Source organism: Armigeres subalbatus, chromosome 3 (assembly GCF_024139115.2).
Source record: "Armigeres subalbatus isolate Guangzhou_Male chromosome 3, GZ_Asu_2, whole genome shotgun sequence".
NCBI lineage: Eukaryota > Metazoa > Arthropoda > Insecta > Diptera > Culicidae > Armigeres > Armigeres subalbatus.
In genome coordinates, this window is record NC_085141.1 from 66,804,886 (window position 1) to 66,829,396 (window position 24,511).

General features: G+C 39.9%; 4 protein-coding genes across 4 annotated transcripts; 2 read left to right on the plus strand and 2 right to left on the minus strand.

Moving 5' to 3' along the window:
- The first annotated feature begins 6,039 nt into the window (after positions 1-6,039).
- Positions 6,040-6,851, plus strand: LOC134225909 (nuclear cap-binding protein subunit 2). The gene is made up of 2 exons (XM_062706347.1): positions 6,040-6,288; positions 6,353-6,851. The coding sequence occupies exons 1-2, from the start codon at positions 6,229-6,231 to the stop codon at positions 6,770-6,772; spliced, it is 480 nt and encodes a 159-aa protein (XP_062562331.1). The 5' UTR covers positions 6,040-6,228; the 3' UTR covers positions 6,773-6,851.
- LOC134225908 (coiled-coil domain-containing protein 134-like) lies at positions 6,833-13,155 on the minus strand. The gene is made up of 4 exons (XM_062706346.1): positions 13,008-13,155; positions 12,801-12,944; positions 12,618-12,739; positions 6,833-7,298 (listed from the first exon to the last, which is right to left on the minus strand). Exons 2-4 carry the CDS (start codon positions 12,940-12,942, stop codon positions 6,873-6,875), a joined length of 690 nt encoding a protein of 229 aa, XP_062562330.1. The 5' UTR covers positions 12,943-12,944; positions 13,008-13,155; the 3' UTR covers positions 6,833-6,872.
- A 31-nt stretch (positions 13,156-13,186) lies between these two features.
- On the plus strand, positions 13,187-14,448 carry LOC134225907 (deoxyhypusine hydroxylase). Its single transcript, XM_062706345.1, has 2 exons — positions 13,187-13,602; positions 13,776-14,448. Exons 1-2 carry the CDS (start codon positions 13,323-13,325, stop codon positions 14,402-14,404), a joined length of 909 nt encoding a protein of 302 aa, XP_062562329.1. The 5' UTR covers positions 13,187-13,322; the 3' UTR covers positions 14,405-14,448.
- Positions 14,435-22,666, minus strand: LOC134225906 (BRCA1-associated protein). The gene is made up of 4 exons (XM_062706344.1): positions 22,396-22,666; positions 22,005-22,326; positions 15,033-16,007; positions 14,435-14,931 (listed from the first exon to the last, which is right to left on the minus strand). The coding sequence occupies exons 1-4, from the start codon at positions 22,481-22,483 to the stop codon at positions 14,658-14,660; spliced, it is 1,659 nt and encodes a 552-aa protein (XP_062562328.1). The 5' UTR covers positions 22,484-22,666; the 3' UTR covers positions 14,435-14,657.
- Between the last annotated feature and the right edge of the window lie 1,845 nt (positions 22,667-24,511).

A 24,511-nucleotide genomic window follows, 5' to 3' on the forward strand; every position in this document is an offset into this window, starting at 1 on the left:
TGATTTTATTATTGTATTTAATAAGGAAAGCTTCTCACAATATATAATAATTATATCACCAATTGAAATAAAAGTATATTAAACTTTTGTTTCTTTTTTACGGCGCAACCTTTTCTATTTGACAGTTCTACAGTTTATTTTAAAAGTTTGAACTTTGAAATTCATGGTTTGGGGAAATTTCAGTTAACTGTTGAACCGAAAGTTGCTATACTTTTGTTTTGATTTTTTACAACTCTCTACGAAAAAGAACCAACGAAACTTTTTATTTTTACCAATGGTTTTTTTAATTGTATCAATGATATTTTTTTGTGTGTATAGATGAATAATTACGTCTGGCAGATTTCCTTAATTGTAAAAGCTGTTAAACCCTTGATGGCCAGAAACCGGAGGAGAACGCCACAGAAAGTGAGCGAAAACGTGGGTTTAAGTTCGCTGATTTCACCATGATTCGATAATTTGCTGCAAACGTATATGAATGCATTATTGTGGTACATATAAAAAGATATAGGAAATAAATTGTACTAACCTTATGAGCAATTGATTTCTGGGGCAAGTGGGACTTATTTTCACACAACGACAACACTGACCTGTGAGGTGTTGCGATGAATGATTCTGACAGCTGAGTGAGTTCTCATCCAGTGTTTCAATGATATGAAATTCACGTACATCGTATAGTTTATATTTGTGAATTTTATGAACATTTCATTCAAATTTTACGCTACACCGCTGCATTTTATTTGCATCAGATAAAATTAGTGGTGTTTGTGAAATTTATCGGTTACGTGATTTTTCATGTAAAGTTAACGGGTAGATTATTTTGCGTGTACACCTCGGATTTTGTTCCCCGTGCATTTTAAATGGGGCCGGGATTTTGATTTTCCGTGCCCAAATCCCGAAAACATCGGATATGCAAAAATGCATGGGGAAAAAATCCGTGGATCAAATTCCCGAGGTGTGAGGCTACCTTAAGGCTACCTTAAAATGCACGGGGACCAAAATCCGGCGGAAAAATTTCCCGATGTGTATAAGGTAGCCTATAAAAGTACAGCTATTTTATGAACTATCAAACGTCAAACGTTATCGGTACGGAATGAACCCACCAAAATGATAACCGCAAATATTGACCGATGCGAAAAAGAGTGACTAAACTAAAATGACAACGTTGCGAGGGTGATCAAAATATTCGCGCCAGTAATGATGCACTTACAAAAGTTATTCACAAACTGCAAACAAGTGTTTTACTTATTGCTACCAGAGTTTGCAGAAATTGCACTCAATAGATAACGAACAACGATAACAGAAAGGCAAAACCTGTTCCGGATCATAAAAAGCCATGATAACAAATTAACACTGCACTGTAGGGCACTGCACGGTCTGTTTTGTCTCTTTCTCGCTGCAAAGAAATATATAGAAAATCCCAGCTAACATGGGACAAATATGCGTATGACGGCAGTAATACAAGTGCGAAAAAACATACTCGGATAGGCACCCCCACAGAGAAGTGTTTATTTTCGCTTTGTTCGCGCTTATTTCGTGTTGGGGAAATAGAGGTAATAAACTATAGAGGGAGATTGTCGCTGTCGTCACTGGCGAAACATCTTTTGCTGGCGAGGATAGGGCACTAAATGTTAACAAAGGAAAAATCAGTACGTTTTGACAGATAGATACCCAACATGTTTGGGGACGATAACAAAGGGAACCGCAGCGACAATCGTCCTCTATAGTTTATTATGTACCTCTATTGTTGGGGACCACAAAAATCCAATCATATCCACACATAAATTTTGACAAAAGATATTTTAGTTACTAGATAAAGATTGTCGCTGTTGTCGCTGTCCGGAACATCTTTTGCTGGCGAGGATAGGGGAGCTAAATGTCAAAGAAGGAAAATCCATACGATTTGACAGGTATGTACCACACATGTTTCGGACACAAGGGGTGAGACGCTGAGCACATTGTTCCAAGCACACATTTTCAGGCTTCGATTCACAAGTGTGGCACTTCGTGTGGCACAGTGCGGCACAATTTTGACATTTGAATGATTTGTTTTCAAATACGAAGGGTAATAGGGTAATCACCAAATATTGTACAATTATTATTTATGGTGAACAAAAGTTTTACATAAACAAAATTGGCAGACAAAATTACGAAGAATCCAATACACAGAATATGAGAATTCGATAGATATTCCGGGTTGACTACAGAATATGTCTTCAAAACGACAGTTTAAAGTTTTTTAAATTATCAAATAAAATCCCATACGTTGAAAATAGGAATGACATTAAAACAAAATGATTTGGAATCATACCGATTTATTATGAAATGCATGAGATCTATATACCAGAACTCTAAGATTCATATTCTAGGAACTTTTTTCAAATAGGCGTAACTGTGTTTGACCTTGAAATTTGAAATGGCTACCCGGATAAAAAACAACCATAAGCTCCATGGTGCAAACTGTACAAAAACAATACAATTCATGGGAAACAATAAAAAATATTGTTTATGAATTGTATGATTTTTCGACTAAATAAATTCATCTAATGTATTTACAATAAAATTACAATAACCTATGTTTCTTCGAAAATATGTGTTGTACCTATAATAGATTTACAATATTTTTTATTGTTCGTCACATTTTTGTTTGTTGTTTTGTTTTCTTTGCATTTAACTTTTTGAAATTAACGAAAATTTGTGCTGTTTCTTGAAAATGATACAGGTAGGAAAATCGGCAAAAAATATTATCTTTCCAATCAAATAATATGAAACATATCATCTACCTTTCCAGAAATGCACAAGATTGTGAGGATCCTGCGTGTAGCGGTCGATGCCGAAAAGGTGAAGTTCATCATCGGACGGGGCGGCTACGCAATCCGCGAAAAAAAACATTGAAAAAAAAACATCGAAAAAGAACATTGTGGCACAGACAAGGGCACGGCAAATCACATAGTATAAAATGAGCACAGAATGAACTGTGCTCAGCGACCCACCCCTTGTTCGGACAGCAGAACAAAGGGAACCGTACACTCTGAAAATTTTTAAATCTAAATAGATTAAAAGTCATTCTAATGGACTATTCGCCTGGTTGACCCCGGCTTCGTTTAAGTGCAGGCTATACTTGGTTAGTATAACTTTCATATATTGTCGCGCTCTTCTTAAACGCTCAGTTCTTCGCGGTGGTAACGCGCAAGCAAAGATTGCGCAGAAGTTATCTTGGGATGCATAATATTATGCATCCCAAGATAAACACTCAGATCGTGATCATCCCAACCAGCCTCCGTTGAATTGCGCTGGAGCGCGCCCATTTACTTTACACACGGCGGCTATTCAGCTATGGCAACCCCATTCGGCGGCTGATTAAATTTAACAGCATAGACTCGCACCCTATGCAAAAGCTTATGGGCGCGCTGCTGCGCAATCTTTGCTTGCGCGTTACCACCGCGAAGAACTGAGCGTTTAAGAAGAGCGCGACAATATACATGAATAGTATAGTGCGACGTTATCAAAAATAGTATACTTAGCCGGCTTTTGTTTTGGTTTGAATTCATCATTAAAAAAAATAAACAAAAACATCTCAGGGAAACAATCTCGCAAAAAAATCTTTATTCTCTGAGAATATCAAATAACACGCTAATGTTTTTACAATTTTGTTGTTCCAAAAATTATAAAAATTAGATTATAATCTAACCAAAGTGAGATGGTGCTTTGCAGGACTTCAAAAGACACATCTCCAATTTTCTGGCATATGTACCCATCGGAATCGGCAATCTATGCTTCAGCAATCTTCACGTATTCGAGGACACTCCTTTTGCTGCATCCACTAAAAGAACGGCACCATCGTACAGACACATTGTGGCAGTTTGTCGTTCGAAAAGTTAACATTTCCTGGAGTGTCGAATATGTTTATAAAGAATCACTTGCTTTTCACGTCCGGCCAGATCAGCATTATTTGATTTAGCCTTATTACTCCCACCGTGTTCCTGTTCAGTAAATAGTATGTCCGTCTAACGCAAATACCACTCGTCCATGTCCTGGAACTTCGGATCCGTTTGTCATGGTAAATAGTCAACAAATATCGTTTTTCCAAGGCGCAAATGGCCAGTTCGATCCACATTTTTGAGCGTCGAAGTATTCAGCAAACCTGTTAAGAATTCCATATTGTTTGTCATGTCCGGAAGTTTCTGTTATTTGATATAACTAAATACCTCCACTGCCCATGGTTAATATCGTTTGTCGTCGTGTAGAACCTCCGCTCAAGAAGTAACAGGATAATCGCTTCACACGGCTTCTTCCTCTATGCCATCATCCAGGTCTAGGTCTGGTCCGGAACGATGCATTTTAAAACTGGACCAGCAGTTGATTCGTCTCGGGAAATCTTATTTTAGGAGAATCCGCGACATTACGACAGTGAATGTCAGCGAGATCCTTTTACGCCAAGCTCTTATACAGATCTTTGAAAGTGTGGGAACGAGATAGTCATCTTCTGAAATCGATGCACAATAAACGATTACATCGGCAAATTAATCCGATAACTTACCTTCAATGTATGTCATAAACAACACCGTAAATCGACATCCTTTCTTCTTATATTCTAACGTTTGTGATTGATTTGCAATTTCCAAATGCCGAAACATGTGAACCAAAAATAATCAAACTGTTTTGATCAGATAGGAAAAAATGTGTTAACAGCAAATTACAGAAAAACTTATGCATCAGTGGAATAGGTTTGCATAATTTGGCGAAAGATTAAAAGATAAATTTGAATAGTACTATTTAAACTAAGCTTAGTATAAACTTCAAAAATATAAAAACAGATTTGTTTTTATACTATTCTAGGATTGTTCTATTTCTGAGTGTAGCGACAATCTTTATCTATAGTAACTAAAATATCTTTAATTTTGACTACAGCATTTCCCACATAATGGGTATGTGAATTCGCATAGCATATATGTGGAAACACACATAACCGTTATTACCTAATAATCTTTATGTGGATTCTCCTATAGCTGGTGGTTACTAATGCACACATAAAATTCATTTGTAATTTTTTTTAGATTTTTGCCAATAAAAATGTGTGGATTTTTATTAGTGTAGAACAAGTTGAAATGCATCAGCAAAACCAGTGATCCCCGGAGCCTTTTAGGAGAAATTTATTATTAGGTCTTCTTCTTCTTCTTCTTCATTGCCATTACATCCCCCACTGGGACATTGCCGCCTCGCAGCTTATAGTGTCTACAGTTTTTTCAGCATTTCCACAGTTATTAACTGCGAGGTATCTAAGCCAAGTTACCATTTCTGCATTCTCATATCATGAGGATAACACGATGATACTTTTATGCCCAAGGAAGTCGAGACAATTTCCAATCCGAAAATTCTCTAGACCGGCACCGGGAATCGAACCCAGCTACCCTCAGCATGGTCTTGCTTTGTAGCCGCGCATCTTACCGCACGGCTAAGGAGGCCCTTTGTCATTAGGTATATGGAAAACCATGATTTTTAGGTAGAAAACTCATCTTACGAATGTGGTTTTTCATCTGTCAAAAACCTGGTTCAAAATCAGACCAGAAAACTGGTATAGAGCAAATTTTGAAACACTGGCGCGACCTCAATTTTTTTTACATAGGTCCAAAGTTTGGTCTAAATCGATTATGTATACCACTGGTGAAGTTGCTCTTAATGTTGAGTATACTTGAAACTTGTTTTTCTGTATTTTATTTTTTCTGTGTATTTTCAACTTAAATTTTAGGTTGATTTATCTGACCGTGTCGTCCGTGTAGTTTGTCGTGCATTGTGTAATTTTTTTTAACCGTGCAAACACTCAACGCTCACTCAATGTAAATAATACTAAGGTATGGAAATCCATATATTGTGTGCGTGCCTTTCGTGTATGGCGAAAATGCTTTCACTACTATATTCGAACGAGCTCCCATAAGAAGCCGTGCAAATATGTACGTCAGCATTTGCTGTTTACATTTTCCTTCATCCACTAATCCATTTGCATTTGGTCTTCTCCCTCACCTTCTATTGACTCATTGACGCTCACTCAAAACAAACCAACATCACTCATCCAGATCGCCATCATCCTCCTAATGGCAGAACGCATTATAAACATTAAATTCGTTGTCCTGAACTGTAAAATATAAAGCATTAATAAAAGCCGGTTTACCGAAGTGATAACTATCGTTGAAAATATCTGATATAGCTCTATTGAGTGAAAGTAGATAAAAGATGACCTCCGTTCATACACCATCAGTTTCACTAAGCAAATATCGAGATCAGCACTTCAAGGTAATAATTCATGCCAAACAATGATGAGGTTAAAAATGCACCAAAAATCCTTTTTGTTTTGCAGGGATCACGACACGAACAGGAACGGCTGCTCCGACTCTCTTCTACGCTATATATCGGAAACCTGAGCTTCTACACCACTGAGGAGCAAATCCACGAACTGTTCTCCCGATGCGGTGATATCCGGCGCATTGTAATGGGGTTGGACAAGTTCAAGAAAACACCTTGCGGTTTCTGTTTCGTGGAATACTATGCTCGTAACGATGCAGAAAGCGCTATGCGATACATAAATGGAACCCGATTGGACGATCGAATCGTTCGGGTCGATTGGGATGCTGGGTTCATTGAGGGACGACAGTACGGTCGCGGAAAAAGCGGCGGACAAGTCCGTGACGAATACCGACAGGACCACGATCTCGGTCGCGGAGGATACGGCAAGATGGTTCAGATGGGACAGCTGGGGGCGAATATGCGAGATAGTTAGGTGGGATGTAAGAGTAAAGGGAGTTCGGATCGTTTGTAAGTTTTCTTATCGAAGTCAATATACAAAAATGCTAATTGAATTGAAATCTCACTCATTGACATCACAGTTCATTCCTTGGAGTTCCAGACAGTTGTGGTCCCTTTTTCAATTTTGATTTCTTTTTGGGCGGTTTGGGAGTTGACGTAGATGTATCTGCGGTCAATCGGTACGGATTTACGTATGTGTCGGAGCGTTTGCTTTCGTCGATTTCCTGTTCTAGCAGTCCTAGAAGCTCGAGCGATTTCTGATCCAGAATGTTCACGAAACTTCGTGAGTAAGACAGAGATGCAATTATGAGTGATCGCCAGTTGTCAAGGGTTTTTAGAATCCGATACGAGATATCCGGTAAGTGAAGGATCAACTCGGCGAAGAAACAAGTGTTCTCCAGGTATCGTGCCAATGCTTCCATCTCTACTGTGTCTGTCGGGAAAACAGACTCGGCTGTAATGGCACTTTGGCGCAGTTTGGCTCCGTCTTCTTGGAGGATCTATCATGTGTGATTGAAGTGTGATTTTTTAGCACATTGTTGGATACTTTTTATAGTATAATATAATATTTATCTGATCAGAAACAATGTTGATGGCAACATAACGTGATATTTTTTCAATTTTCAGTTTATATTTAATCATAAGTTGGCAAAAATTAGTTTTTACCGAGACTTCGGTAAAGAGTACCGTTGTCAAGTCTCGGTATAGTTTACCGAAATCTCAACAACAAGATTCTCTAAAAGCATTGTCGAGATTTGCTATCTTTTTGGCAACCCGTAAAATTACGGAATTTTGAATGTAAACTAACAAAAGTTTTCTAAAAAAAATCAATAAAAATATTGGATTCCATAGAAAAAAAATAGATGAGAAATGTTCATGACTAAACATATGTAGCGCATTGATTTTATCTAAAAATTAGGTAAACCTGACTGAATGATACAATAAATACCGTACATGGAATTGAAAAATTGTAATGTTGATATCCTCCTGAAGTTCATATGATAACTACGTTCTACGTGATTCTTACGTTGATTTCACCTTATACAATGCGGTAAGAAAATTCGTAAAACTCAATATGGCACGTGCCACCAGTAGTGTATTTTGGGTTTTCGATTGCTTTATAATCTCAAATAGGCTGTTCATTCAGACTACTACTACGAGTTATATCACTCAGGCTTGTAAAATGTCATCTGCATGTCATTTGACTAATTTGTTAATAACTTTCTTCAGAAGTAAAATTCACATCATAATTTTAGATGTACTCATAACGCTTGAGTAGGGCTATATTTTTGTTCAAGGGTACATTGCTCTAAATATAACATATGAGACTGGGCAGTGAAAACTCTCCAAAATGTCACGTGTCATTTGACATAATGTCATTTGAATGACATTTTGCCTCCCACGCCTCAGATTACATATTTACAGCAATGTCTTGTTAGACAAAGTTGTAGGCACATTTAAGCGCTATAAGTTCGTCATACCTCAGGAATGATGGCTACCTTCAGAAAAAAGTTCTGGGAGAATTATACAACCGAATGCAAATGACATTTTACAACACTGATATCACTTAACAAAATGTTTCTGATATGAAACGTTACATACATTGTTCTTAGGACAAAAAAAAGTGTTTTAACTTTGAATTTCAAGCTACTTTTATTGCACCGCATCATCGTCTGATGATCGTAAAATAAATATAAGATAACTGGGTTGTCAACTAGGTAAAAAAAATCAGAAGGGTTATGGGTTCATTCACAAATTACATAACGCAAAATTTGGCCATTTTCAGCCCCCACCCACCCCCTCGTAACTTTTTTTGTATGAAAGGGTTTTTAAAATTGTATGAGCCGTAACGCTCTGGCAGGTACCCTCCCACCCCCTAAAGCGTTATGTAATTTGTGAACGGGCCCTATGTACAAGTACAAGACACAACCGCCCAACGTAAACTACGTAAGGCAGTTTTGGTCATGATTGTAGTGCCATCATGCATAAACATTTTTAGAAAATTTATTTGATTACTTATGTCACTGGTTTCGAACAAAACTTGCGTATCTTAAGATATGAAAATTGTTGGATACGACAATTGTTTAAAAAATTTACTATGAAAACCCAAATTTATTCCTCAGTGGTGATGATGCCTTTCTTGGATCCGAATTGCCAACATTTGGGTTTTGAAGCATTTGATGAAATATTTCAATAGAAGAAGCTCTAGGGGAGCATCCTCTTTTCCGTTTGCAACATTTGTTATTCAGAAATATTCCAATCATTCTTGTCATAAGACGAGTTTATACCATCCCATTGAATTCCACCACTTAATTGTATCTTGACAGATACGTATTTCGACCTCAACAGTAAGGCCGTCTTCAGTGTCTCGTACTTGACTCGACTTAGTACGAGAGTACGAGACACTGAAGACGGCCTTACTGTTGAGGTCGAAATACGTATCTGTCAAGATACAATTAAGTGGTGGAATTCAATGGGATGGTATAAACTCGTCTTATGACAAGTGAAGACATTCCACTAAAAAGCTCAAAATAATTTTCTTATCAATCATTCTTGTTTTATTTATTATTTCTTATTTATTATTTGTTATACATATCTTGTTTTTCGTGCATCACTAGAAATCATAAAATTTCAATCATGTACCAAAACCCAAGGGAAAGTCCATTAATTACGTAACGCTAAAATTGGGCATTTTCGACCCCCCTCCCCCCTAAGTCACACTTTTTGTATGAAACATCTAAAACTTTTGTATGGCTCGTCACACTTGGCTCAACCCCCCCTCCCCCCTCTAAGCGTTACGTAATTTGTGGACGCTCCCCAATCAATTTGGTTGTGATGCGCGCGAGTAGTAAACGTTACGGACGGGAAAAGAGGGTGTGTGTGTTATTACAATCTAACTGCCACTGTCTGGCAGTGTCACCAGTGTTGGTAAAATCTCAAAATCTCAAATCTCATCGGCGATTCAAACCATGCGTGAGTCAATTTCCATCAGAATCATGGCCCAGAGATTTGCTCATGATTCGAATCGCAATTTGCATCATTGCACGATATTTACGTGTTCTTCATTGTTGAATGCATTGAATTAACTGTTTTTCGTCTAAAACAATTTCTAATAATTGCATATATAAATAAAACATACGCCTAGATTGCGTTTTGACGCTTTTTAGAACGAAATCATTTTTCGGTGAGTGAGCGAAGCGATGCGATTCTGGCCGAGAAACTCAAGCGCGATGCTCCCCCTACAGAATCGCAGGCAAGATTCAGATTTGAGGCGAGATTCGATGATTCAGATTTGAGTATGATTCTACCAACACTGAATGTCACTATGGATAAAATATTCGTGCAACCATTTTATTAATATCATTGCAAGACTTTTGAATCAGGGAGCAAGAAGGTGATAGCTCTATTGTAACTCATATAGCCCGTTTCAAGAACGTATGCGTTCCGAAGCTTTTGTCGTGTACAATAAGTACCGCATGTTTGCACCCACGTGTTATAAAAATATCTTAAGTGCGTTCACACTTCCTGAATCAAAGTTAAATCCTTCTGATTCAGGCGCGCATTTAATTGGACAAAATATTATTAAGCCGATATAAATATATTTTTGCCTTTCTCGTACAACTAAGTTGTACCGAAAGGCTATCATTTCACTCCGAAAACGAACTTTTTATAGAAGCCTCTGAGACCCATAGTATTATATACCAATCAACTCAGCTCGACGAGCTAAGCACATGTCTGTCTGTCCGTGTGTATGTGTGTGTGTATGTGTGTGCACAAAAGCTATAAAAAACATTAGGCAACTTTTCGTATAGTAATCCTTAACCGATTTTCTCGCAACAAGTTTCATTCGAAAGGGGACAAAGCCTTGTTGATCACTATTGAATTTTATAACGATCGGTCATTGCGTTTCAAAGTTATGAAGAAAATGGTACATCGGACCATATAAACCCCATATAAGGTTGGTGTCTTAACTAAATGCGAGAAAGGCACCACCAACGCTAGGTGGATTAATCTGGGTTTTTTAAATATGTCTCCCCTCCCCTTCGGATTGTTTTGCTCAAAAATACCAATTTGAGGGGCAACAAAAAAAAATCCGGTAAATTTTGAGAACATTCATAAAATTCTTTAACAAATCCGAGAAGTTTTTTTTAATTTTTTTTTTTTCATTTTAATATTTATTTTTTTACTAGCAGACCCGACGAACTTTGTTTCGCCTGAAATTGATTTATTCTCTGATTAGTTCTCGAGTAATGCATAAATGTTTGGTTTATTTGTATGGGAGCCCCCTTTCCAGAAGGGGGAGGCGTTGCAAACCACCACAGAAACATATCTTCCCTTCCAAAACCTCCATACGCCAGATTTGTTTCCATTTGCTTAATCTCGAGTTATGATGAAATTGGTGTTTCATTTGTATAGGAGCCAGGTTTCAAAGAGAAGAGGGGTCTCGAACCATGTTAAGAACCTTCACCGGCCCCAAAAACCTCTGCATTCAAATTTTTACGCCGCTCCATTCAGTAGAAGACTTGACTTTGCGGAGACCAGTAGACTTTGACCTTGCGTAGACCATAATTTTTAATAAATATGTGTAACGGCCTTATTAGTTTTCAGTTCGCAAAAAAAAATGCTCAACATTTTTCCAGAGTTGTTTTTTAATATAAACATGTTTGTGCAATTACATTGCGATGATTGCATTACTAACAAAGGCATTGGCATTGATAACAATTGATTGTCTCATGCCCGCACAAACATGCCCTATCTGCATCACTTTTCATACACCATGCACTACATTACGCATTTTTGTTACATTTGTTTCGACCGCGGTCACTGGTTCGGCTCCATTGTTCTACCTTTTGTGCGAAACACCGCACAAAAAGCAGAGTCCAAAAGCCAACCGCACTGAACGGCGACGGCCGAAACGAGACTCTTGCGGACAAGAAAAGAGGGTGCTGCCAAAATGATCCGATACCCTATTTTAACGTTCATGACCCAAAGTTTCAATATAATTGACAAATTGGTAGAGAATTTCCGAGTCGATTGATATATAAATCTCAAAAATCCATCGAAAGATAAAGACGCTATTAAAGTTCAAAATCTACCATGATTTCGTGACGGTCTCGAATTTGAAAATTTTCATTTGTCACCCTGTATCCGAGTCTTCCCCTTAGACGTAGTTTACGTCAAAAATCGATGAAAATCAAGGTTAGCTTGAAGACAAATGGTTCATATTAAAAACATATGTGCATACAGGGTTGGTTCGCTCAGAGAAGTATTCAAGATAAAATATTGAAACAACTTTTTCTCAATCCGTTTTCCGAGTGAATTGTGCAAAAATACACTTTCTTTTTATATGAAAGAGCGTGCAGCATATCTACTCTTTATCACACCAACTCGCAAGTGTAAAGAGTACCTAGAGGAAAATGACAATTTTCTGCTTACAAATTAAACATATATTAAGGCTGTGGGCCTCCCGTCTTAATTTACAAGCACGTGTTAACGTTCACGAGTGTAAATCAATACACTTCTCTTTACTGGTAAAAACTAGAAATACAAGAATAAGGTTATAGGGTTGCTAGTAAAAACTATAACATTTTAAGACGAAGTGTAAAAAACTACCAACCCTTGGCTGCATGGGATAGGCTGGGGGCCAAATGTCACTTCAAAACCTAAACAATTTAACAAGAGTATGAACCCAACATGTTTTAAAAGAAGACCAAAGGGAACCCCAACCAAAATGTCCCTATATAGTTTATAATCTATGTTGATGATAAATACATAATCATAATACCAAAAAAAAAAAACAATAGAAAATATTTTCAAACCTTCAAAATCTCTTTTAAGGCCAACTTCAGCAATTCGTAACGTTTCGAGTAGTCTTCTGTAGCTAACAGATGTTTCACCAGTAGCTTGTGTTCTTCGCGTTTTCGTACAAAGATGTTTGAATCTGAGAGTTGTAAATTGGTTAAGCGACACTCCAGTTTTTTTAAGAATACTTCCAAACTTACATATTTTTTCCGTTATTTGTAAAACAGTTTCGCCTTCGACGGACCCCTTGTTAAATGACGATCCTGCTTTCACGGTACCGGCTATGGCTAAGATAGCGAATGGAATTATGCATTCTATACGTTTAAGTGATGATAATCGCATATCTGTGATTAGAAGAATAGGAATAATTAATAATTTATTTTCACATTACAATAAAATGTTGATACCTATAATTTATCTATATGCGAGATCCTTTTAAATTTAAGATTCGAATCACTCTCGGTTAACAGACGTGTGCGTTTGCAAGTGAAATGAAACTTTTGTTTTTGTTTTTATTAATGTAGTACTAGAAGACCTGTCTTTTGATGGTCTGGATGTTTTTGGTGTCATCGCGACGGAACGTAAAAATCGTAAAAAAAAACAGGATCAAAACCAACAACACGTTGTTGGTCGAACAGAGCGTGTGTTGTGATTCATCGCTATTAGTCTGAAAAACATTGGGTTCTCCTGTGACCATATATTTCGATCATCAGTGTCACAAAATGGTTCAAATCGAAGAATCTAAAATCGCCGACATCGGCCGCGTGCTAAACGACCAAGGCCGGCCACTGAAGGAGCGCTTCCGCGCACTATTCACGTTGAAAAACATCGGCGGACCAAAGGCTTTGGAGTCCATCGAAGCCTGCTTCGGAGACGATTCGGCGTTGCTGAAGCACGAACTGGCGTACTGCTTAGGACAGATGCAAGACCAAGCGGCTATTCCAGTTCTGACGAAGGTACTGCAGGACACCAAGCAGGAACCAATGGTACGACATGAGGCTGGTAAGTGAATATTTACAGTTTGCACAGTGGGTCAAAATATGTAGGTACCTAAATAGGTATACCTAATGAAAATGTACTGATAAAAACAGCTGCTTCGGTATTACCTATGAAATCCATTGCAATCGATTATAATCCCAAACTGAACAATTATTCAATTCAAATTCGTATTTCAGCGGAAGCTCTTGGAGCAATCGGCACATCGGAGGTCGAGCAGATTCTCATCAAATATTCAAAAGACCCGATCGTCGAAGTAGCGGAAACATGCGAAATTGCTCTGGGTCGCGTTAGATGGCTACAAAACAAGGAATCGAATTTCACAGACAACAACCCCTATGCATCAGTCGATCCGACACCCCCTGCAGAGACGACAAATGTGACCGAGCTGCAGAAGGTTCTGTTGGATGAAAATGAGTCTTTGTTCAACCGGTACCGCGCGATGTTCAGCTTGCGAAACTTGCGAACGGAAGAATCTGTTCTGGCACTTGCCTCAGGATTGAAAGGAAAAAGTGCTCTTTTTAGACATGAAGTTGCTTTCGTATTAGGACAATTGCAGGAGCCATGCAGCATTCCATTTTTGGCCGAAAATTTGAGAGATAGTGCCGAGAACGAAATGGTACGACATGAATGCGCCGAAGCCTTGGGGGCCATTGCCACCGAGGAATGTACTGAAATACTAAACGAATACCTGAAGGATGAAAAACGAGTTGTCAAGGAGAGTTGCGAGGTTGCGCTAGATATGTGTGAGTACGAAAATAGTCCGGAATTTCAGTATGCCGACACGTTGGGGAAGGTAACCCACTAGGTGTGTTATAATAAAAGGATTGAGCTCATGTATATTTGATTCAAGCATTTGGTTTATTATTTATCTTGATAGGAAATATCACAATCACAAACTTGAAATAAAATTTATTCAATGTCAGAATCTATCGACCATAATGTTGGTTATCAGTTGCAGAAGCGTCATCTAATCGAGTCCTACTAATGGCAATCAACCGTTTAACAATCAAAATTTTTTAATGTGGTTATCAACATCCTATTCCTTGCATGAAAACCAATTATTTCTTCTTAGAACGCCGCTTGATAGCCTTTGGAACTTCCACCGACGCTCCGGCAAGTTCGTCCTTATATTCCGAATTAGCAATTTTGTTCTGCGCCTCCAAGTAGAACATCAGATCCCGAACCTGTTCCTTCAATTCGGTTATTTCCTGCTCCTTTTCCGCGCACTTCTTCTCTAGAGACGAAAATTGGGTCTGCCATGAAGACTGATTCAGTTGTAGTGTTTCGCCGAATTGTTTTTCCTCGGAAAGTTCTTTGAGTGCAGTTGTCATTCTGAAAAATAATAAAGCATTAGTATTAACACTTAACACAATCGGATGTTATTAATGTGCAAATCGGACTATACAGTTTAGTTATTTTTATTTGAAACATACTTAGCTGATAGTTGATTAATCTTTTTCTCCAAAACTGCTTTCTCCTTGCTCAATGTCTGAATTTTTCCTTCTAATGATGCATTCTTCTTTCTAATTCCCTCTGCTTCTTGTATCAGCTTCTGCTTATCGCCAGCGATGCCTCCTTCTACTCGCATTAGTTTTTCTTCGTAGTATTCCCTTTGAGCATCGAGCTGCGACGTCAATAGATATGTGAATTCCAACTGCATCGAATCAATTTTTTCGTCCCCATCGTTACCCGGCGACTGGGTGGCTACCAATTTTCCATCGGATTTACTCTGCAACAGTCGATGAACGAAGTTGTCTCCAGCATAGTCCCAAACACGATTGGTTCCCAACTGTAAAGCGTATGTGTGGTTGGTAGACCGATAATGGGATGCAGCATGACCACCCTGATACCGACCACACCCAATGTGACCGCAGATCAAACAAATCCAAAGTGCTTCCGTTCCTTCACATTCCATGCACACAGAAGTCTCTGACAGTTCGGGCGTTTGAATACACCGACAGACGGGGCATGTTGAATCCCCCCACTTGATGAGACATCCTGCGTGGAAGGCATGATTGCACAATATCGTAAGCACTCCGTCCACGCTCTCGTCCATTCGTTCCAAGCAAACCGGGCACATGGGCAACTCAGTGTGACCTTGCGGGGCGATCCCATCATCTCCCCACTCAATAGCGGACACCCAAACCGCATGGCACAGCGAATCTGGCTCCAGGCTGTTGTACGGGGCACCATTGAAGGTTTGATAGAACTCAACGGCCGCTTCAACGCAACGGAACTCCAGCAGAACCATAAACTGGTTGGGCGAACCATCTCGGAGAATCCGCACGTGCTGAATCACCGAGTGACACGGAGCAATGAAGTTCAGAATATCATGACAGTTGAGCGATGATGGCACCGCTATTAGACACAGGGTTCTCGAAGGTCCATCGGTAATATCGGCACGTTCGCTGGAAAGGACAATATTTATGCGATTAAATTTGTGTACGTGTTGCCAAATTTGAATCATAAAATTAATATTTTGATAATTAATTTGCTTATTTGTTTACAACAATAGTTAATTAATAGTTAATTTTTTACAATAGTTATGCAGGTCTTCAAATAGGTCCAAAATCTTCGACGTAGCATATTAGGAGATAAATGGAAGTCGAACAAGATTGTAACACTGTTGAACGTACGTTGCAAGCCATCGCCCCATGCAGACCGTAACTTACGGTTTACATGGGGCGATGGCTTGCAACGTACATTCAACGTAAGTCATCTTTGCAGTGGTGACCTAGTCTAGTCTCCGCTGTTGTGAATTGCCTTTGGTCGGACATTCAAGTCTATCTGTTCCAGAATACCTTCGCTCGATTCGTCAGTATAGTGTACAAGCGATCGTCATCGCCTGGGTTGTATCTCTACTAGCGCGAAGAAGTTCCATGTCGATTAACTGGCATCAGCTTTCCTAACTCGGTAGGCAAAACGGATGCAAAAGGGAACGAAATGTGCTGCTTAAATGTTAGCTTTCAGTCCAGGACGACTACACCAAGATCCTTGATGTATGATTCGTGCGTACGAGTGTCGAGCCAAGTAGGCTGTCGTAAGTACAGGGCTGGTAGCGATCAATTCTGCTCAAGATAGTGGCTATAGTGACCAACGTTGACGAAAAAGAAACCAAATAGTGACTTTCATTTGCAGAAAATGTGACCAAATAGTGACTTTCAGTCAGTGTCAAGAGTAATGTGACCAGCAAGCGTCCTGCGGGACGCCTACCTGGCTTACGTCACTGTCTTGAAGTTGAACACTCCAAAAGTGCAATTCGCGTAGATTTTGGCCAAAAAAAAAATATAAAAATATTTGTAAGGCTGCAGAGTAATGCAGCGATTTTTCATGAAAAACTCACGCGTGGTGTTTTCCTTTGAAATTGCACTCGCGTAAGATTTTGGTGAATAAGAATGTGTTTACTAGTAACATTTGTTGTTGTTTTAGAAAAAGTGAAGAAGTTGACTTTTATATGAAGTTAATAGCTATACTGCCGTGAATCGCATATCTGTTCCTTCTTTGTTGGGTTTCCTATTCACATGGGACAAATATGCGATTCACGGCAGTATAGGTAGTATTACAAAGAATAACAGACAAATCTTTTTAACTGCTCACTTAGTGATCCCGTCTTTCGTCCTCAGGGTCACCACACGCGTGAGACCATCGGTTCCTGGATGCATGTCAATGATCCGTGCCAATGACCACTGAAGAGGAGGGTGATTCTCGTCGACAATTAACACGAGAGCATCAGGCTTGAATAGGGTGATCTTGTAGTCCTTTTGTCGGCGTTGAAGTTCTTGCAAATAATCTGTCATCCATATACCGTATATATATATATCATCCATATCCATATAGTACCGTGGCATATTCCTCGAACGTCAATCTGTGCTCGGCTAAAATCAGCTTAAGATGTGACTTAACCGACTTTACACCTGCCTCCCAAATTCCACCAATATGAGGACTTCTAGGCGGAATAAAAGACCATTCAATACTTCGTTGAGTACAAAACTGATCTAGTTTTTTCTGAAACTGTTCTTCCTTGAAAAGTGCCGATAGGCGCTCAAGCTCATTACATGCTCCTTCAAAATTGGTGGCGTTATCAGATATCATCTTACTAGGCAAACCGCGACGGCTCACGAATCGTTGTTGCGCCGCCAAGAATGCTTCACTCGTCAGGTTCGATACTGATTCTAGATGCAACGCACGTGTACTCATACATACAGAAACGCAAATATACCCCTTGGTGTACATGCGCAAATATACCCCTTGCCTGCGTCAATGATTTGAAAAGGAATGGACCAGCGAAATCGACTCCGGTTGTAGAAAAAATCGGCGCTGGTTGGACCCTATAGTCCGGAAGATTCCCCATAAGCTGAGTAGCTCGTGATGGTCGCATTCTAAAACACGGAATGCAATGGTGAATGATCTTCTTGATAACGTTCTTTGCTCGTAAAGGCCAGAAGCGCTGCCGTACAACAGCTAACAATCCACGCTGGCCGAGATGATGATTGCGCTTGTGGAGATGCCGTATAAGGGTAACAGTTAGTGGATGTCTCTCCGGTAGTAACATCTGGTGCTTACTATCATACGGAATGATTGCATGTTTATTTCTGCCGCCCACTCGGAGAATTCCATCGTTGATATCAATGAAGGGGTTCAGACAACGGAGTGGGTGTCGAGAAGTGTGATCCTTTTTCAGCAGTTGAATTTCGGATTGGAAAACTTCAACCTGCACTAATCGAACGATCAAAAGTGTGGCCCGTTTGAGTTCGTTCACAGTAAGCGACCCTTTCGTCAATTGACTTCGACGACTTCGAATGTAATCAGTAAATCTGACCACATAAGCCATTGCTCGTTCAATAATTGAATACTGACTGACACGATCGAATATTTCTAATCTGGAAGTTGCAGTTTTAGTTGCTACTAAACATCCCTAGTAACATTTTGGTTGTATACTGGATTTATAACACTCTTGAAGAGTAAATTATGGTGTTCAAGAGTGTTATAAAACTTAAAATGTTACTTGGGATGTGTGCTTCAACTCTGGCTATTCATCGTTCGTCAGAAGTTGAAGTGATTCGATGATGCACAAAATTGGTGGCCCAGTCCACCAAAGTTTGTGATCGATTATTTGCTTCGGTGTGATACCTCTTGAAATGAGGTCAGCTGGATTTGATGATGAAGGTATGTACTGCCAATCAGTCTCACTGGTGATATTTCTGATTTTCCTCACTCGGTTTGCTACGTAAACTAGTAGTTGCTCTGGTTTTCTGGCTATCCAAGCAAGTACGATTTGTGAGTCACTCCATAAAGTCGTTGAAGCAAAAGTACAATCAAGCGCTGAAGTTACCTTCTTGAGCAAATTGGCAAGCAACAATGCAGCTTCTAATTCAGCGCGTGGGGTGGATATCGTTTTAGGCTTTCCCTTCTTCTTCTTCGGCAAAATTTTTGACTTACTGCACATCAACACCAGTTGTGATGTTCCATCGTGTAAAATTGACCTCGCGTAGACACAAGCGCCACACGCTTGATCGGATGCATCCGAAAACCCATGAAGCTCAATTCTCACAGCACCGTCCACGATAAAACGCCTAGGTAAATCCATGTCATGAAGTGAATTTAATTCTTCACGGAATGAACTCCAGCGTGCTGCAATGTTTGGTGGCACCGGATCGTCCCATTTTGATTCAATTAACTCCCGCATCAAAAGTTTTGCTGTAGTCAAAACTGGCCCAAGAAATCCAAGAGGATCAAAAATTTTAGCGATTTCACTGAGGATACTTCGTTTAGTTAGCCTATCGTTAGTCTGCGTTGGAATACTTATTCTGAAGATATCGTTGAGTGATTGCCATGCGATTCCCAGAGTTTTAATTGGAATATTGATGGTTTTGTCTGTGATATCCAGACTATTTTCACGCTGATGTTCCGGAGTCGCTTCCAGTAGTTCAATGGAGTTTGAGCAGATCTTATGGAGGCTGAATCCTCCCTTGGCCAATAGATCGTCCATTTGCTCTTTCAAATCAAATAGTTCGGGGATGCTTTCAGCGCCTGAAAGCATATCGTCAATGTAACATGACCTACTGATAGCGTGCGCTGCCAGGGGAAACGCTTGACCCTCATCTTCTACTAGTTGTAGTAAAGACATAGTTGCTAAAAATGGTGACGACTTCAAACCGTACGTCACTGTTGTCAACTGTAGCACCTTCAATGGCTGATCACTATTCTCTCTCCAAAGTATCCGTTGGTATGGTTGATCGTCAGGATGTATCGCCACCTGGCGATACATTTTAGGAATGTCGGCGCTAATAGCGTAACGGTACGATCGGAAGTTGAGCAAAATGGAAATAAGGTCATTTTGTACCGTGGGACCGGCACGCTGTGCTTGATTGATGGAAACACCAGTACTGCTCTCCGCTGATCCGTCGAAGACAACGCGTAGCTTGGTGGTGCTACTCGATGGCTTCAAGATGCAATGGTGAGGCAGGTAGAAGGCACTGCCTGCATCCTCACTGATCGATGGTGTCATTTCGCGTAAATGATTCAAGTGCTCATACTCACAAATAAATGCCTTATACTGCTCCTTCAACAAAGGGTCTCAATCTATCAGGTATCAGGTATCAGAACGTCGGCTCAGGAGGCACGTTCCCCTCAATTTGGGAGATTTGTGCCATCGCCTTCACTGGCCTTTCTCATCATTTACCTGACGGAAAAGGAAGTGAAAAGGGGAAAGGAAGAGGAAGTGAAGTTGGAAAAGGGAATGGAACCATTTATAGGAAAGTCAATTATGTAGACTCACACGCATTCAGCTAGGGACTAAAGAGAGGTGTCACAACAGAGGACGTAACAATGGACGAACGACAAAGACGAAACACAGAGTGCACTGTGAAAAACGCATAATGCGAATCCATATAGGTGGCAATTTGTTGAAAACTAAGTAAAACACATATTCATAAACCCATTCTTATTGAACCTCACGTTGAGATTGAACAAGAGTAGCCGAACCCGAACGTCAAGAACGAAACACAGAGTACACTGTGAAAAACGCATAATCCGGGACTCACCCAGCTTCAATTTTAAATCGTTGAATGGAATCCTCACAATGTAGCGACCTGCCAAATTCCGCTGGTAAGTCGCTTTGAAATGAGCCAAGCAGGACTCTTCTTCCTTTCCGTTGATCGATGTTTCCATGCATGTTTCCACCTCGTAAAATTTGGAGAGAATTCTGTTCAAATTGTCTTCTTCAACCACATTGGTTAAACTGTTTCTTACAGTGTGGAATCCGATAGGAACTAGTCCGCTTACAATCCAACCGAATTGTGTTTCTTGAAGAAAAGGATGATGATCCCCGAATTCATGTTGACCCTGATTTCAGAAGCTTGAAGAAAACTTCGGAACCAATCAATAGATCAACTCTGTCTGGCAAATTGAATGCTGGATCTGCCAGAACAACGCCAGTCGGAATGTGTACAATCTTCGCGTCGAATTTAGTTAAGGGAAGGTCTCCAGTTATTTTTGGAACTATTAGCAGCTCTAATGGATTCGTAGAAAACTCGCTAATTCTCGATTCCACCTTCGTATGAAGTTTGAACTTGATGTTAACTTGCTGTCCATTGATTCCAGAGATGACACAGCATGCAGGCTTTCGTTTCAAACCAATCAAAGTGGCAAACTGTTCCGTAACAAAGTGTGAGTGGGAAGCTGAGTCCAGCACCGCTCGACAAGCAAATTTCGAGTGGCCTTTTCCATGAACGTACACCACGGCCGTCGCAATTAGACTCTGTGTCTGTTCTGTTTTACCCACGGTGCAAAGCGTGGTGGTTGTACTTCCATTTAATGGTGTGGAACTGGTTTCTACATCGTCCTAAAAAAACAAAGATTTTTCGTCGTTCTCCTTTGGCGGTTGTTTTTTTATAGGCTTGATTGATTGAAAATGGAAAATTGATTCCCTGCCCATATGCAAAGGAAATCCAGCAAAGATGCGACTGATATGCGATCATAAAAAATCATATATTCAATAAAAATCCTTGACCTGATACAAAGTGTCACACTAACAGGTTTTCATGTCCAATAAAATAAACAAATTACAAAAAAAAAGGATGAATCGTAATTATGAATAAACTTTGTATATCATCCCAGTATGGTCCACAGGACGACTTGGTAAGCGCTCAAATTCAGCCAAATGATTTTTTGTGTATCAAATAATGTTACGGCCGAGCATCAGAATGTTTAATCTTCAAAACACACCTGACAATAATAGAACAAATCCTGCACTCCTACCGGTCACAAATGTTCATTATGTCTAATTTTAAACCACAAAGGAATATCTGCGATGAGAGCAACAATCGCATTTTTCAAGATTGACTGTGAATAAATCTTTTTATGTAACCATTCGTAATATTCGTAAATTCGAATCTTCTACTTACTTCCGCTTGAAAAGATGCAAAATGCCTTTGGTTACTTCGACGAAAGGATTGCCCGAGAAAAAGTTTATTTCCCCAGGGAACTCCCCCGGGTGCGTGTTCTGAATCGGGGGCATATCGTCCATTGGCGTTTGCTCGCGAGAGCTCTTCGGAAGAACACCTACGTGACGGGACTCATCGCCTCCCAGTTCCACCGCCGAATCCAGCCTATTCCTGTAGCTTTCGATGGTGATCTTTTTCGGTTTTCGCTGGCCGCGCATATCGCGTTGATGTCGGGGATTGGTAGGATGTTCGACCGAGACGGCACCTCCGCCACCAGCAGCAGCTGCATTGAAAGGTTTTTTTTTTGTAATTGATATGGCTAGGTATAAACAGATGACAAAGAAAGGCTTACCATTTTCTTCGGCTGAAGAGTTCATGACGCTGTTTACGTCGTCAATTATCTCAAGCTTCAGCAGACACAGTGAAACCAGTACAGACATCTAGAAATAACATAGGGACTCCGGAGATGAATAATGTATTCAATAAAATAAAAATTCCAAAGATGCACTGCTAATTGCACAAAGATATTACACGAAATAAAACGTATTGAATAATTTATTACGATTTTCCGAAATTTTTCTTTTGTGATGTCAACAAAGAATCAGTACCCCGTAGAAAATTTGACAGCTAGAATTGACCGATTTCGTCGGGTACAATCGGCCGATTGTTGCAACCTACGCTTATGAGATTTTAACACAGGCGTGGGTCAATTAATCACCCTATTAAATGTCATTCCGACGAAATAGCTTGTTTTATAGTGGAATTTCGTGCACACCAATCTAAACGAACGACGAATCAACCGATTTGATCGGTAAAAATCGGGACTACCGACTAAATATAGTGATTAATCGGCCAATGCCTGTGTTAAATTCCCATAAGCGACGGTGCAACAATCGGCCGATTCGCACCCGATTTAGTCGGGTAAATTTTCTATGGGGTAGTTTTTGTTTTGATTCGCTGCAGCAGACTGATCTAGTACTGTATAAATCTAGTACACTATAAAAAAAATACACAAGAGGACCGTGTGTTCTACACATACATTTGCGCAAATTGTCAAAACAAATCAATGTCATGTGCAGGGATGCCAGATTTGAAGACATGTCTTCAGTTTGAAGACATTTGTAAAGACATTTATTTCATGAAGACATTTTGAAGACTTTTCAAAATATTTGAAGACTTACCTTCTTATTTAAAGATACTTGAAGACAATCAATAAGTCAGCAAATAGAAAATATAATTTTATTACTAATTTATAAATTTTGCGACTTCTAAATGCAGTTATACAAAAGTTATACATAATAGAATAATGTTTCGGGCTTAAAATTTCAAACGTAAAAACACATTTACACTAGCCGGTTGACATTTTTTAGTTAAGTGCTGGTTAAAATAAATTCCCAAATACAGCACTCGTTTAAATTTTCCTTGGTAGCATGGCGTTTTCAAAGTTATTACCCGGTAATAAACTCGTTCAGTATGAAGTTCACGAAACTGAAAGTTTATAGCAAAAATCTCCAGTACTAAACGTACCGCACAAGAATCACACAACCCTGACAAGGAAAAACGGCACATCAGGCCAGCCAACTACTTAGAAGCCACAATTCTTTCTCGTCGTCGGATGCGAGCTTCCGCCTACGACTTCTGCGAAAGCACATCATACGATAAAGTGGTCACGGTCAGTGCTGTTAGCAATAACTCCGCAATATCTAAAAATTACAAGAACCAGGAGTGAAATAGAAGGTTAAGACCAAGAACCCTTTAATCGCAGCAATACAGCTTCAGCACCAGCACGTGGAAGCACTCATACCGGAACGCAGTTCCCAAATCCCGGGATAGCCGACGAGCTGATACGTTTTTGCATGACGTAAAACGTACATCCCCAACACCCGTATATAGCAACTGCACGGGAAACTCAGCGGCTAATATCCCCTGAAATAAGAACACGCGCTTCAACGGAACGACTGAGAAGAGAAAGGCCCTCCAAAGAGGGCCTTTTATTTTATAGAGAAGCCAGCGTGCAAGACGTACCACTACCAACAATACTTCCAGATCGCCCACCATCGCAAGGTGCACGATACGAGACATACTCGATCTCCCGTTACCCTCTTCATTCAGTGAAGATAATTCTTATTGGAATTTTGAGCCGCTGGACTACAAGCAAGAGTACCGAGCAGGCAAGGGCAAGTTCATGACGTGTGCGTGCCCGTGTGAGTCGGTGGCCTCAGTGATCGTCGTCGCCAATTTAACGTCGGAAGTTTGTTGTCATCGCAGTGCATTTTGTGTTTTGTGAAAGCGGAAACGATACCCAAACTGGATTACGTGGTTCTGGACAGCGAACGGATTAGGATGCCGGCTAGAGGACGCATCGTCGGCAACTGACGTAACTCGAATGGACGCTGGAAGGAATTAAAGCGGCGGCAGTGATTACATGTGGGACGAGAAGTTTGGAAGCCGTGAGAAGGTGCAGAGTA